General features: G+C 51.0%; 5 protein-coding genes across 5 annotated transcripts; 2 read left to right on the top strand and 3 right to left on the bottom strand.

Annotated features, from left to right (window-relative positions):
• Window positions 1–1161: 1161 nt before the first annotated feature.
• Window positions 1162–2867, top strand: BX661DRAFT_224382 (uncharacterized protein). The gene is made up of 2 exons (XM_051538906.1): window positions 1162–1694; window positions 1795–2867. Exons 1-2 carry the CDS (start codon window positions 1399–1401, stop codon window positions 2792–2794), a joined length of 1296 nt encoding a protein of 431 aa, XP_051391929.1. The 5' UTR covers window positions 1162–1398; the 3' UTR covers window positions 2795–2867.
• Window positions 2868–5053: 2186 nt separating this feature from the next.
• On the top strand, window positions 5054–6811 carry BX661DRAFT_170837 (uncharacterized protein; the record flags this gene model as incomplete). Its single annotated transcript, XM_051533655.1, has 1 exon — window positions 5054–6811. One exon carries the CDS (start codon window positions 5054–5056, stop codon window positions 6809–6811), a length of 1758 nt encoding a protein of 585 aa, XP_051391930.1.
• A 36-nt stretch (window positions 6812–6847) lies between these two features.
• Window positions 6848–9323, bottom strand: BX661DRAFT_13885 (uncharacterized protein). The gene has a single exon (XM_051532752.1). It carries the CDS (start codon window positions 8848–8850, stop codon window positions 6907–6909), a length of 1944 nt encoding a protein of 647 aa, XP_051391931.1. The 5' UTR covers window positions 8851–9323; the 3' UTR covers window positions 6848–6906.
• An 858-nt stretch (window positions 9324–10181) lies between these two features.
• Window positions 10182–10613, bottom strand: BX661DRAFT_136813 (protein-tyrosine phosphatase-like protein; the record flags this gene model as incomplete). The annotated part of the gene is made up of 1 exon (XM_051532684.1): window positions 10182–10613. A coding segment is annotated over one exon (432 nt), but the record flags the coding sequence as incomplete, so codon positions are not given.
• Window positions 10614–13208: 2595 nt separating this feature from the next.
• BX661DRAFT_143092 (FAD binding domain-containing protein) lies at window positions 13209–14720 on the bottom strand (the record flags this gene model as incomplete). The annotated part of the gene is made up of 1 exon (XM_051532982.1): window positions 13209–14720. One exon carries the CDS (start codon window positions 14718–14720, stop codon window positions 13209–13211), a length of 1512 nt encoding a protein of 503 aa, XP_051391933.1.
• Window positions 14721–14971: the final 251 nt, after the last annotated feature.

Raw genomic sequence — 14971 nt, forward strand, 5'->3', positions numbered from 1 at the left:
TCCATTTTACAAGGTGATGGGAGTGTATGGTAGTTGTCCCTGGCACACTTAGGAATAGTTACAAGATGTCCGTTGCTGGCTCCTCAGTCAGGTGTGGTATTCAAATAGACAGACCATGGTGTGACAGCTACTTAGACAAGCAAAAATCACTGATGTGCTTGTCTGTGATATAAGAAAATGTGGTTTGTCCCCAGCGATTGATTAATGAATCAATCACCAATTAATTCCCAACTCAGACATGTGGGAATATTGCATACAAGCAATATAAATAGTAGAGTAATGCAAATGATTGATGTCGTTACTCTTTAGATTTCCTCTAGTTCATTTTAATAAATACTTTTTATCATAATATTGTCAGAGATAATATTGGCCCCATAGGAGTCAAAATAATGTTTCCAAACCTTTAGGGTAAAACCTGGGGGAACAGTGAAAGGCCGACAAATTTTGCCTTCTATGTGGGTGAAGTATTCGATGAGGCTTGTGTAATTTGATGGATCCACACGTGGCGTTTGGTAACCCCTGTTTATAAGTGAGGGGTCAAGGCAGATAGGGAGAATATGCTTCAAAACTCATTCAATAAATGCTAAGTGATGTATTTCTGTATTTAAAGGACTGCATAACTCACGGCAAAGTCCTCGAGTTGCTCAACTTGCATAATTAAAAATTATAAAAATAAATATCAAAAATTAGTGTAAACTTAATAGTCAGTCCAGAAATAAAAATAAAGGTAAGGGGCACCTTGCAAAATTTGCATACTCGTGTTTTTAGATTCACGACTTGGCAAACAGGCATAGTAGTTAATCCAACGAGATCTGTGAATGACTGGGTGGTTACTATGCTCCAAATACAATATAACAGTAGACACGCTACTATTTAATATTTATATTTGGTTCTGACACTAGCCCAGGTTCTGGATTCACTCACCGCTTTTGTAACTTTAGTGACGGCCGATCTATCGAGGCAATCTGTGTTTACAAAAGTGCCAAGCCACCAATAAGGCGATAATAAATGACTGGTTAACAAGCTGATATTCGCAGATTCACAAATCCAGCCAATTAAATAATTTATTTTCTGACCCTCAAATATTGTGAATAAAACAAAAAGGGATCCACAGTTCATATTTTGCTTACTTTTCTTCTTCTCTCAAGTACTCTTTCCATTCGACTTTTTGCACACTTATCCATCCATCGACCTTTCAAAGCTTTTCAAGTGGCTATAATCATCTCGCAATTAATTAGTTATTACAAGGCCACAAATTCACTTCCAGCGACCAATTTACAACCATTCATTTGAATTCAATTCGAAATTCCCCTTTTCACCACTTTTGAATATTTTTTTCACTCGACTACCTATACTTTTTTTCTATATTCTCATCTCTAGTTTTATTTTTATTACAAAATGAGCTCTTCTATTCACTCTCATGTTAACGGGCACCAACCCGCTACACGCCTGCCTTCTATCTACCCAATGATGCGCTCTTCCAAGAATGTTCATGACCCCGTTTATCCCACTTACTCTCCTTACTTGACCACAGAGTCACAGATCCAGTCGCTGAAGAGTATGCTGGCGCAGGGGGATGCCGAAAACAAGGAAATACACGCCAGAATTGACAAAGCCGAAGCCCACATCGAGAAGATGCTTGCCGAGGACAACGGAAAAGATGCTGAGATCAGTGCTCTTGAAAATGAGAACAGGTCGCTCCACAGCAAACTAGAAGAAGACAGAGTTTTTTTATCACAACTACAACTTTTTGGCATTTGACAAGATGACCAAATACGCAGAGGCTACGTGCAGAGAGAACGAGTGGCTGCAGAGCGAAAATGACAGGTTGCGGAGTGAGAGGAACAGGCTGTGGACCGAAAACAAAGAGCTCCAGAGAAACGACGCAATCCCCCAGAAGACACACAAGGCTCTCTACAGCTTGGTCCTGTCCAAGCACGCAGAGATCGAGCAGCTGCACGCCGATGCCAAGAGGAAACGCCCTTACACCGACGCTTTACATGACGCAACCGAGCACGTACAGTCATCCAAGAAGAGAACATCTGACAAAATAGCTGACATTACAGCCCAACTTGCGGACGCTCAGGAGGATCTGGCAGCGCTGGCAGATGACAAACGGCGCCTTAAAGAGGAAACCTTCAGTTTAACCAAGCAGCTGACCCAAGCCAACAACTCGCTTGCATGCAAAGATGCCCACATTGCTAGCCTCAAGGCTCAGGCTTGCACCGAGACTGGGTCTAATGGCGGCGCGCGCACTCGACATGCTACTTCTGGTGCCCAAGTCAACGGATGTCCAACAGCACCAGACAGCAGAGGCAACTGCAACCACCAGAACGAGATCGTGCGTTTAAACAGCAAACTGACCAAGGCAGACTGCGCGCAGGAACATAGCGCTTGCCAGTTGGAGAAAATGAAAAGGTGTCTTGAGATTAAGGAGCGGGAGATTATGGCACTGATTGGAAATTTGGCCGACCAACCATTTGAAAGTAGACCAATGGATGGGTGTCTTGGTCCAAAGCAGTCTGTGAAAGGAACATATTTGGAATTTCTTATCGATACGCCGAACACGTCCATGGAGTCGCCAGCTGACAACCCTGTGCGTGCCTCTGAATTAAAGCAGCGCTTGCGATATGTGGCCGTGGCCGACGCGCTGGTGCAAAATAGGCCCAGCAATGACCACACCACCCCTCGCACGCGTGCTGAGGATTATCCTGCTGATGGGAGCTCCAATGTCAGCACCAGCCGCCCGAACTGCAAATCCAACAGCAAAAGCGTGCGCTTTGCCCTGGATTAACTTTAATATATTAGGATGACACTAACTTTTACTTTTCGTATAAAACTACTGAATTTTATCCTTTATAAAAATAATACCTTCCTTGCTCAATTGCACACCGACACTTTTCAAACTATTTCCTGAAACAAACCCCGAAGTCATTGCGTGTCAGGAAAGCGAGCTCAGATTGCCATGCATCCTTCACCACTCGGATGTCCTTTAAATCGCGACCTCTGGGCTTTTTATTGATGTGTGGGAAAAACCAAAAGTCACAAACCACTAAACCTGGCGAGTATAGCGGTGCTTCAAGAAGCTTCATCCCAACCTGCAAAATGTGGTCCAACATACGTTTTGATTTGTGAGGTGGTGCGTTGTCCTGGTGAAACACGATTTTGCTGGGGTTGGAATTCTTGTGCATTTTTCCACTTGGCAATCATGGGATCGATGCCATGCTTGACAAAGTATTCAGTATTGACAATGCGCAGTTTAATGTTAAGGTTGGCGTGGACAATAGTAGTTTTGCAGAAGATAAGAGCAATACATTTGTCTTGACCAAAGTGTGAACAAATCTGAGTGGCATATGATCTCCGATGACATGTGTCTTGGTTGCCGAGCCATAGAATGACATGTTCAGGTAGACATATGGTTTGTCGCATGTAACAATGTTATATATATTTGTTCTGGACGAGCCAGTGAAGTCCTTGATGAACTGTTGGCAAAACCCAATGCGCTTTGCCTTAAGCCCGTCAGTGAGGGAATGAAGGACCAATTGCCGATGAACTATTCTATAGCCCAGATCACAATGCAAGCCATTTTGCATTAATGTCACCAAGCATCTGTATTGTTCAGTTAAATTACCAGCTCTTGTATGTGAAAACTGGTTGATCGTCTTGCAAATAGCGGCGCCATGAAGTTGTGCAATTTCGAGTTTCGGACGGCCGCTTCAAGGCTCAGCTTCAACATCCACGCGTCTGCGACTAAACCTGCTAACCCATCTTCTAGCTGTTGAGATAGAAGGTGCGCCTGTGCCGCAATGCCGGTGTAAAATTTGGTGAATATCCAGTGGCCTTTTCCCTTCTAAATAATGATATCTAACCAAAAAACGATATTCAATATTTGCATTATTTTTAGGCGCTCATTTTATGAATTATGTGATAAAAGACAAAATTTCAAAGTTGCACAGAAGAAAGAGGAGACAAGCTGGGAATGCATGCTGGAGTAAAAAATAATAACACATTCTAACCTCACATTAATAAATATAAAAATTTCTGGATACAAACAATACTCCACACGGGGTGAAAAAACACCACGTACTTTTAATTACCCCGATATTTTAAATCATCTGTGATGCGGCGAGTTGCTAGAGGCGACAAAAAGCCCAAGATGCGGGGTGAGTGTTTGTACAACGGCACCTGCCGCTGCAAGATGGGCGCGAGCAGTCGGAACTCGGGTGGCGGCGGCGCAGTGGGTAGAGTGATAAACCCATTGAGCGGACAAGCGCATTGTTCTCAGTTGCGTATGCTTTCTTGGGGATGACAACATCATTGTATATGGGAGGCATAATGGCCTTAGCAAGCTTGAACCAGGCCAGAAAGAGCTTTTTTGCGCAATCTAGTTGTAAGTCTGACATTTTGCGCACACCAATGCGTAGCATCGTCTGAATGTTTGTCTGCAACACACACGAGCTTCTAAATAAATAAACTCTGTAGTTTGGCAGCGTGTCTAAAGGTCAGAGCATATTGGTTCAAATAAAAATGTTTCTTGCAAATACAAAAAATTCAAAAGAACATAATACTGTTTTAGTTCTATCTTGTTTTTCTCAATATTATTGCTTACAATTTTGTTTCACTCATGTTTTATTCACAAGACCTACTGTGTCGCCGCCGTGGCAGATTTGGTGTTATTTGGCTGCTTGCAAATGCCAACTCTCACAGCTGTTGGCATCATGTGAGCGGCAAGGATGTCGCAAACATTGACATTCCACGTACTTGTATTGACATATTGTTGCCCTCGGCACCTATGTCACTCCGGCTTACGTCTAATTTATTGGTCGGGTTGGCGCAAGCGTTGAGCCGCAAGGCCAACATGCTATATTTCGACAGTCATTCAACTCGGACGAAAATCCTAACTACGCCCTGGGTTACCAATGAATGTGGGTTCAACCCGTTTATCTCTGCCAGCAAAACTGTTGCCAGCGCACATTTGATTACTCTGTCTAGCTGCTTTGTACCTGAATATGCTGATTCTTTTGCTTGTACAAACAACAACGCAAGCAGAAAAATGCTGGCGGAATTTGGTTGGGCCGGGCTCAGCGGCTGTGACAATACTTTTGTGACAGGTTTGGAAGCCAGCAACCCAGCAAGCTTATCGTTAGTTGTGAATGCCTCTGCTGTACCATTGCAGCCCAGTGTCTCTTGGAAGTCAATCTCGATTCCAGATGCATTGGCGGGTAGTGAAGATCAGGCCTACGGAGCACCCGGTCGCAGCAGTGACATTCCTGAGCTACTTACCAGGCGTTCGGCATCATCCTTGTTTGAAACCGTATCACTACATATCCCAATGTCACATGGCAGCAGCGTTGGCAACGACGCAATGCCATTGGAGCACGAGGATAATGGCGGACAGAGTGCGGACATTCAATTTGACAATGACGGCAATCTCCATTTTGTCAGCTCTTCGCCAGATATACCACACGATATTCCTTTGCAAGCGCTCGTGCATGACAATGCAAATAAGCCAGACACCCCCAATGGCGTTAATTGTTCCAAAGACTGGTTGCAAATGGAACTCGGTAATTCTGTGTCGGCAGCACCGGGAATTCAAGATAGTGCGTCCCGCATTTTTATGGAAGAGGATAACCGATCTGGCTCCTACAATCCTGGTTTGGCATTTGAGATTGCGCTGGAAGCTGCGGAGAACGACATTATTGGACGGCAGACAAATAATACAACAGAAGCAAACGTTGGGCATGTTTTAAAGCGCCAAAGACTTGGACATCGGCAGCTGATTGACATTGGCGACGGATCCCAGAATGGTACGTACGAAAAACGAGTCACCGCGCTGTGGGAAGACACTTGTCTCTGGCACAAGGCTGCAGAACCAAAGGTAATTGCTGCTTTCAACAAGCACGTTCAACAGCAGGCAGTTCGGCGCGCTCGAATTGCTGCTCAGATGTTTGCGACGCCCTGTATACGCGCCACAGAATTCCTGTTTTTGCCTGGCAAACCGGCAAACGCTGATGCTACAACACTTGCAGAGGGGGGCCATGACCATGACTATCCCTGTGGTTTTAATGCAAGCAGTCCTGGTATAATAGACGGGTATACCAGTGATGATTTTTTAGCAGCTGACGACAATCATATGAGCGCTGTCCTTGACGTTGATCTTGATCTTGAGCAACGACGCGGCGCATCGACACCAGCTGTAAGCGAGGAGGCGGACTACTTTAATTTCCACATGGACATTCCCTGGCTCAATCCAAAAGTATTTGATCCGCTCCAGCGCAGACAGTCTGCAGTCAGCGGGCAACTTTCAGTCAGAGCAGAGTCGAGTCCAGATCCCGGCGCTGCAAGCCGCCAGCACATTGCTTCAGTCCATGGAACGCCTGCATCCCGAGTTCCGTCCCTCGACCCACCTTCATCAGATGATGGCCTGGAGATCCGGTCATTTGAGCTTGCAGCACAAACGCCAGATCAACAAATCGATGACAACAATGTCTTTGGACAAGGCACCAGTACCCCCAGCATGCGTGGTTTGGACTCTTTTCTTAACATCAGTCAACTTTCCGACAATTGCAGTGGCCATGCAGATGTGCCAGATATGGATCAGGAGTCGCTGAGCTTCAAGCGGTTTGTCCTCGACAGAATGAAAGAGCATAGTAGCAACAGCGTGGTTTTTGACGACTTGCTTCTTCCCTCGTATAGGACTCGCCGTGTGGCAGCGCGCGCCTTTGTAGATCTGCTGCAGATGGCATCAAAGTCTGTGTTCCATGCAAGCCAAAAGCAAGCGTTTGCAACTATCAACATCTCGATGCTTTAGTGAAAATTGTTGATAAAATAAATTGGTGGTTTAAGGCATTAATTAATTTTATTTATTTGTACACGGAGGGATGATATTAAAGATAAAGATTTGAATTAGCATGTTAGGTCAAACCCTTCTCTGAGCAATGTCGGATGCGATATTTCTCCTAGCAGTGCTGACTGATCCGCCGATGTCGCGTGTGATATGGCCGATCTCATAGTATCCATGTTGTTGGCGACACCCATGATGGGTTTTGAACTGGCTAAGTCTTCGTCACTGCAATTGAACATAGAATCTGCATTGACTACGCGCAGAGTTAGCGGACGCTGCAACGTATTGTACAGGGCGCAGTCAGTAGCATAGTTTTCCACTTCGCTGTTCCGAGGCTTATGCAAAGGCGATGACGCGGCAGCGCTTGTGCTTGTGTTTGTGCTTGTAGAAAGGGTGGTCGACTTGGTGGGAATGTTGGTAGCCGATTTAGTCACGCCGGCAGGGGGTGTGGCGCTAGTTGTGGCTGTCACAAACTCCAGATTTCGTGCCCATGCTGGGGCAGCGGTCTTAGCCAACGAGTCATTGTCCTTTGTCGGGGCGCTGCCATCGCCGTTAATCGCGTCAAGTTCTGCAACAGAAAGTGCCAAAGCAAGCGTGCCCTGAGTTGTAGATCTGGTGCCAAACTGTGTAAAAGTATCGAACAAGCGACTTTTTTTATCGCCAGTAACAAAGGTGTCGGGATTATCTTCCGAGCCGCAAACTCCTGAGGGTGATCCCGTTGGAGTTGGGTTCAGAGTCCCGGATCGATGGACGTCAAACATGTCGATAAGCTGCGGGTTGGCTACTCCCGGCGCAGTCTTCTCCCACAGGGCTACTGTCTCCCGGTGCAGCGAACGCACAGAGTGACAGGACTTTGGAATGGTATCAATGGCCTCCAGACCAGAGAAAAAGGCACGGAACAGCAAGGGCGACTCTCTTATGCTGCTTTTGGCAGTGTTCATCAGCCCTGAAAATCCATGGCCGATTGTTGAAGCCGGAGATCCTTCGCCATCTTGATTTGGCTTTTCACCGCTATCTGACCCAGTGGTGGGGTTGGTAGCGGGGTCTGGGCGCGACACGAGCTCAAGATCAACCTCGCCTCTATTCAAAATCTGGAATTGCCGTAGCCGCTGGCGCAGTCCCTTTCCAAACGTCCGCGACACGACAAAGGAGATAGCCACAAGGGCTATATCGAGTATGAGCAAGAGTGTCAAGATAAAAGTCATATACTTGCGACCACCTGCATACACGTCCTCGCCATCACTCACAGCCCGGTGGCGGTTGACAGTGACCAGTTTGCAGATAAAAAAAGCCGGGGAAATGACAAACACAGCGATGCAGCCGTACATCAGCCAGCAAAATTCTTGAACGGCGGAAAATAGTGCCATGCAGAGCACGCCGGTGCAGACAAACAGAATAAGAATATTTTGTGCCCAGCCGCCGCCCTCACTGCCGTGCGACTGAACGGTGATGGTGGCCAGCTGCATCCAGAGCTCCAGAAAGAGAAACGCTGCAAGGGTTACCAGTGACAGCAATATCTGATGAAAAAAGAATATACGCTGCATCTTTAAATCGGCACCCAAAGCCCGGTACACCTGCCAGCCAAACTCCTTTTTCAGATAGCTCCATACCAGCCAGACTTTGCCCGCGAATCCCAGCGCCAAAATAGATATACTGACCGCCTGCATGGCAATAGTGCCAAGAAGCGCCCCTGTCTGCGTTATCTGGGCGACTTGGAATAGCACCAGCAGCATGTCGAATGCGGTAGCAGCAGTTACCAGAGGCTCGCTTCTGACATGCAGTGCAGAATACGTCAGGATAAATGCAAATATCTGGGCGGCAATGAAGCCGCTGTCGTATACTATATACAGCTGCGTCTGATTTGATGTGTCCGTCTGCCGATTTAGGCGCGAGATAAAGTACGCCTCGAATGCAATATTGGCAACGGTTTGGATGGCAGATATTGATATGAATATGCGTGACTCCCGCGTCCATCTGCCGCCGCGCAACAGGGGTGATGTTAACATAGTGCCAGTGATGTGTGAGAGAATAAAGAATATTTAGTAAAGAGTTGATTGCATAAATAATGCGGATGTGTAGAGCTAAAGAGCACAAGGAGGATTGGAGAATATGGAGGAGAGAAGTAGCAGTAGCAGTCGCAGTAGTAGAGACTCTACATGGGCAAAGATATGATGACGAGTGCGATTTTATTTATTTGGGGGGAAGCGAGGGACAAAATAAGAAGGGAGAGACACAAGCTGTCATGCAGTACACCCCAGAAATAAAATTCAAGCTCGCTTGTCCCTTTTTTCGAGGGACAAACAGTGAGGGAAGAAACAAGTAAAAAAAAGGGACCGCCAGCTCGTGCGAGAAAAGTACAATATTTTACTTTTTTTGCACGCAGCACTATTGCTCAATTAGCCGTGATTGGCCAACCCGCGCATTGAGAAAACATGCGCATCATTGTTGTCGCCGGGCATTTGTCATATAAAATGGTTTAATATTGTCCATTGAATTTAAAAGTCATCGTCATCACCCGCTCGCTTTGCTCGCTGATTACTCAGACAGCTAATCGAGAATGCATTTAAACCTGTTGAGAAAAAGTGTGTTGACAGTATCTATTTTATCATCATCATAACTGAGGCGCTAACATCACTGGAATATGAAAAAAGAATTGGCTACTGAGATACATCCTCAATTATGCGCATATTCATCAAAATTGCCTTTATCACTGATCGCGTGAACCAAGCAGGAACGCTCAATCCCTCGCTGAAGCAGTTGAAGATGATGCGCATGTTTTGGCTTGCCACAATATCTTTGCTCCAAAAGCGCCGTCCGATTTCAGGCACTGCCTATTCAATTGAGGGGGCTGCAACATTTAAAGGAGGAGCTACGCCAGTTGCAACGTCTGTCGTGCCATCAAAAATGGGGGTAGCAACGCTTGCAACTGGAATTTGTATATTAAAAAGAGGGGCAGCGTTACTAGGCGTTGTTGATTAGCGTGTGTGGCTGGGTAGCGAAGAGGGGACAAAAGAAGAAAGGAAGAAATGGTGGTTCTGCCCGACTATTAAATGCGGTAGGAGGAAAAGGGGTCAGTGTATAGAAATAGAAGAGAGGGAGGGGGGCAGGGGAGAGGCACAAAGGCTCATGGGTCGGCGGCATTGACGACGTCGACTGAGTGGCTCCTCGACCCGACGAATCTCGACGGGGTGCCTGGGGACTCCAGGCGGTTGAAAATTTCCGAGCGAGCAGCCGTTGGGCGCAGATACATCCTGTGCGCATTACTTTGCGCCTGGCGTGACTTTGCACGTGCAATGCCACAAAAGTTGCCGCGCAGGCACCACGCAATGGTGTTTATCTCCTGCTCCCGCAGGCCCGCAGAGAGCAGGTATCCACGCACCGAACCGTACTTTGCGCGAATATGTCTGAGGAGGTTGTGCATGGCTGAGGCGGGCGAGTCACAGAAGGACTCAGGCAAGCCGACAGCACCCATGTCGAGCAAAATCATGCGGTCGCGCACAGTCTCGAGGTTCTTCTGGGACAGCGCGTAGTCTGCGGCGATTATGTCGTCGTCAACACCGAGGATCCCCAGCAGCAGCATGGCAACAATGCCGGTGCGGTCCTTTCCATGCTGGCAGTGAAACAGAATGGGGTAGGCAGCGGGGTCGGCAAATATGCGCAGCACTGTAGCAAACTCATCCTTGCAATAGTCGACGTAATCCTCGTATGAGCCGGCCAGGCCGCGCGGCGCCAGCACTTCGCGCCCAATTGTGCGGATGGCCTCGGCCTTGTTGAACGTGGCAAAGCGCAAAATGACCTTGATGCGCGTCGACCATGGGGTATTGGCCCAAACACACTTTTTGCGGTAGTTCTCGCCGATGACGTTGCAGCGGTACCGCCGGCGGTTACCGTCAAACTTGTTCGTGACGACTAAGCCTCTGGTCGAGGTAGAAGAGGCAGGGGTCAGCGGCGACACTGCGCTCTCTTCATGCTGCGCGTGTGGCAATGGTGCTCTGTTGTCGATGGTATTATCAATGGCAGTGTGCTGCGGCATCGGATTGCCCAAGTGAGCGGCAGGGACAGCCGGCACAGCGGCCTCCACGGGGCGCAGGCCGAATTGCGAAGCAGCGTCGCGCTGGGCGTCGGCCGCCGAGTTTCGATAAAAGGAGTCGTCCGACGACTTTGAGCTGCTAGAATCGCTGCGCTGTCCAATTGGCGCCTCTGGTCGTTTGGACTGTTGCTTGGGCTGCTCGTCGAACTGTTGCTCAGGCTTCTCGTCGGACTGTTTCTGGGGCTGCTCATCAGACTGTTGCTTGGACTGCTGCCCGGCACTATTTACGACCACGCCGTTGTTCAGCCACTCCTGGTCCCAGTACGATCGCAGCGATTCCATCGTTTCGCTCCCCCAGTCCATCGCCGTCTGCGCGATGCGGGGCTGCGGGGTAGCGGGATTGATGCTTGTTGAAGCAGTAGTGGCACTGTCGGATTCGGGCTGGCCACCGGATGTGTATCCAAAATCGTCAGCCACCGTGTTGCTGGCAGCAGCAGCAGCAGCAACGTTATTATCTGGTTGATCCATATGCTCCATTACGCTACTTCTGCAGCGCCCATCCCCGTACTCGGGAAACTCCTGTGGCACGTAGGGCGTTTTGGAGGAGATGTTCTGTGTGTCCGCGGGCCCGGTGTCCTTGTCGTACAGGTGTGCCAGGGCGCGCGCCAGGGCATCCTTATTGGGATCTCCGATAGACCGCGTGTACCGCAATGAGTTCCTGCGCGACCAGCTGTGCTGCGACTCGCCAATCTTTTCCCAGGGTCTGGCGGCCGACTCGTAGTCGTGAGCAGCAACCTCGACAATGGTGTTACGCACTTGCACTGCGCGCAACTTCATCAGCTTCTCCAGGCTTTGGTCAGCGGTGGGCTGGATGGACGCCGGGTAGTGATGCATGATGATGTCGCTGGCGCGGGCCTCGAGTTCGGAGCGCAGATCAATGATCGTGCGGATTCCATAGCTAGAAAAGAGCGTCTTGATATCGTGCTCACAAGCAGATCCCAGCTCAGCCGAGCGAAAGACAACGCCGGGCAGGGGACCCTCGGACTCGGCCTTAGTGCGGTCCTTGTGCAGCTTGAGGCCCAGTTTGATGACACTGGCGCCTAGGTCGCGAAAGTTCATGATGCTGCCGCTGAGCGTCTTGGAAGAGGAGCTATCGCGCGCACCGCTGATTGCCACTTTGCGCACATTTTCGGGCGGCGTGGTCTGGGCTCTAGAGGCCATATGGCGCTCGATCGCACGCAGACTGGGGCTGCTTTCGTCGCTGCCTCTGGGCTCTTCAAAGTGCGCATGTATTTTGGAATCAGTAGGTACCGAGCGCGGTTGCAGCGATGGCGGCGGTAATGGCTTGGATGTGGTTGCAGCCGCAATAGCAGACGGACGGTGCGATATTGGCACTATTTGGGGTGGTAAGTTGCACGAGTCATCGTGGAAACTAGGGTGGTGCGCGCGCTGTGGGGCGGCCTTGGACCCGGGGCCCTGGCGAAAGGAGTGCCTCGTCATCAGCGGTTCGTCGTCTTGCAGCCCAAATGTTCCCTCCATGGGGTTCTGCGGGTGGAAGACATCAACATCGGGCTGGGCAACTGGCGGAGGCATAGCAACGTCTGGCTTTGGTATCGGCGGCACAGATCTTGGCGGTGATAGCGAGGCCATAGGCATTGGCGGAGGAGGCAGCGGCGAGTTAGGAACCTTTAACTGCGCCCGGCACACCTTGAGCGAGCCGTTCTCCTGGACGGGGAGACCTGATGACCGGTTTTCTTGAGAGCTGTCGTCAATATCGCAGTTGTTCAGTTCGGCCTCTGACCACGATGCGGTGAGCGAGGGCCGGCGCGAGGAGCGGTAGTCGCGCTGGCGGTCGTGCGCGAGCTGTGTGTTCTTATCCGGGGATGTTGGAAGGTGTTTGTCCATTTGCTTTGGAGAGAGTAAAAAATAATAATACAAGGTATGTAAATAATGAGACGAAATATATTTACACAAATACAGAACTAACCCAAACAACTGAATTGAATTTAGTTTATTTCAAGGCTGTTTGAATTTGAGCGTAGCACAAACTGCGTGTATAATATACACACATAGCACAGTCTTGTGTAGCTGGCTGGCTTGCCCGCCAATATAGCGAAATATGCGCGATGATGCCATGGTGTGCGCAAAAGCACCAATAGGCTGGCAAAGCGGCACTCAATATTTCCGCCCAATTGCTCCACAAAGTGGCTTTGATTAAAGGAAATGCGGGGAAATCTAAAGTCACAGCGTATAATCAACCATGCGAATTGCGGGAAGGTTCAAATAATATTGAACGTCAATCAAATTAAATCAGCTTGCACAAGCCATGTCACGTCACACCAACGCCAGCATCGCGGCCTGGCGACCGGCCTCGCGGCCAAAGACAACGCACTCGAGCAGCAAGTTGCCGGCCAGGCGGTTGGCGCCATGCAGACCGCCGGTCACCTCGCCTGCCGCCAGCAGCCCGGGAATAGGCGCGCCGTCGGTGGCACGCAGCACGTGCGCATGCTCATCAAAGCGCAGGCCGCCCATGGTGTAGTGGATGCTGGGCGTGACGACAGCCCAGAAGTACGGCGCGGCGGCATCCGCGTTGAGCGCCGGCTGCGGAAACACGCGCTTGCCAAAATCATCGACGCTGTCAGCATTGCGGACCTCGTCGTGGGCGCGGAGCGAATGCTCGAGGGCAGCGCGCGGCATGCGCAGGGCAGCGGCCAACGCGCCCAGACCGGCGGCACTGTACACAAGCCCCATCTTCTCGTAGAAGCCCAGCGCGCCACGGCCAAAGGCATCGGCGGCAGCCTGAGACAGCAGCAAAAAGGCTGCTGGAAGCCCGGGGTCCTCGGCGCCGGCATGTGTGGCGCGGGTGTCCGGCGATCCGCACGCGTCGTTAATGGCGCTGGTCACAACGTCGCGCGTCGCCAGCTCGTCGACAAAGCGGCGGCCACGCGCGTCCAGCAGCAGCGCGCCAGCGCCGCGCAGGGCCTCGGCCGCAAGAAACTTTGTGTGCGCCGCGGGCTCGCTGGCGCGCACAAACCCCGTGGGATGCACCTGCACCCGCTCCATGCCAACAAGCGCCGCGCCAACCGCCGTGGCCAGCTGCAGCCCGTCGCCTGTGGCAAATGCGCCGTTGGTGGCCGGCAGCGCTTCCAGCTGCGGCGCGTAGCGCTTGAGCCACTCGCCGCCGCCCCCAAACCCGCCGGTGGCCAGCACCACGGCACGAGCATCAAGCTGCTGCGTAGCACCGTCCTGCTCGTACGTGACGCCGCTTATGCGCGCCCCGTCCAGCTCGAGCGTTGTCACGCGCGCGCCGGCCACCAGCCGGAACCGCGGCTCGTCGGCCAGGTGCTTTGCCAGTGTGCTGACAATGCCCCAGCCGACGGGCTGCGGCCGGCCGTCGGGCGTGTCGGGCCGCCGGTGTGTGCGCGCCACGCTGTGGCCGCCCAGTTGCGCAACCACGTCAAGGTCCAGCGCAAACTGGGTCTGCAGCCACTCGACGGCGCCCGCACTATCCTGCGCTAGCCGCTCTGCAAGCACACTTGAGCCCTCGCCGCGCGCCGACCGCAGCGTGTCAGCCTCGAGCGCTGCCACCGTGTCGTTGATGCCCAGCTTGCGCTGCGTTTGCGTGCCGGCGCCGTTGATGCCCGAAGACGCCTTGGCCGAGTTGCCTCCGGTGCGCGCCTCCTTTTCAAGGAGAGCCACTGTCACGCCCGAGCCCTGCGTCCGCTGCAGCGCCTCTACGGCAGCTGCAAGTCCGGCCAGCCCGCCTCCGACTATGACAATGCCCGCCTGCGCTGCTGTATGGCTGCTGCTTGCTGCCTTTGTAGCTTGCTTGAGAATCGAGTGCATTGGTTGTTTTGTAAAGTAAAAATTGCGAGCAAGAGACAAGAGCCCGATCGTCAGCGCTGCGAAAAGCAGGGCCTTGAATATCCGCACCGCACTCCACCTGCCAACCCCGGCCGCATTCTGTGCTCGCCCGCTCCGCCGCCTGCCATCGAAGGAGGAGGAGGATGAGGATGATGATGATGATGATGGCGCCGCTGCTCGATGCTGTGCCATGTGGTTTTGTATTAACTGAAATATATGGGGTTTTAATCGTA

The sequence above is a fragment of the Kickxella alabastrina genome, assembly GCF_025024165.1.
Source record: "Kickxella alabastrina strain RSA 675 chromosome Unknown BX661scaffold_10, whole genome shotgun sequence".
Classification (NCBI taxonomy): domain Eukaryota; kingdom Fungi; phylum Kickxellomycota; class Kickxellomycetes; order Kickxellales; family Kickxellaceae; genus Kickxella; species Kickxella alabastrina.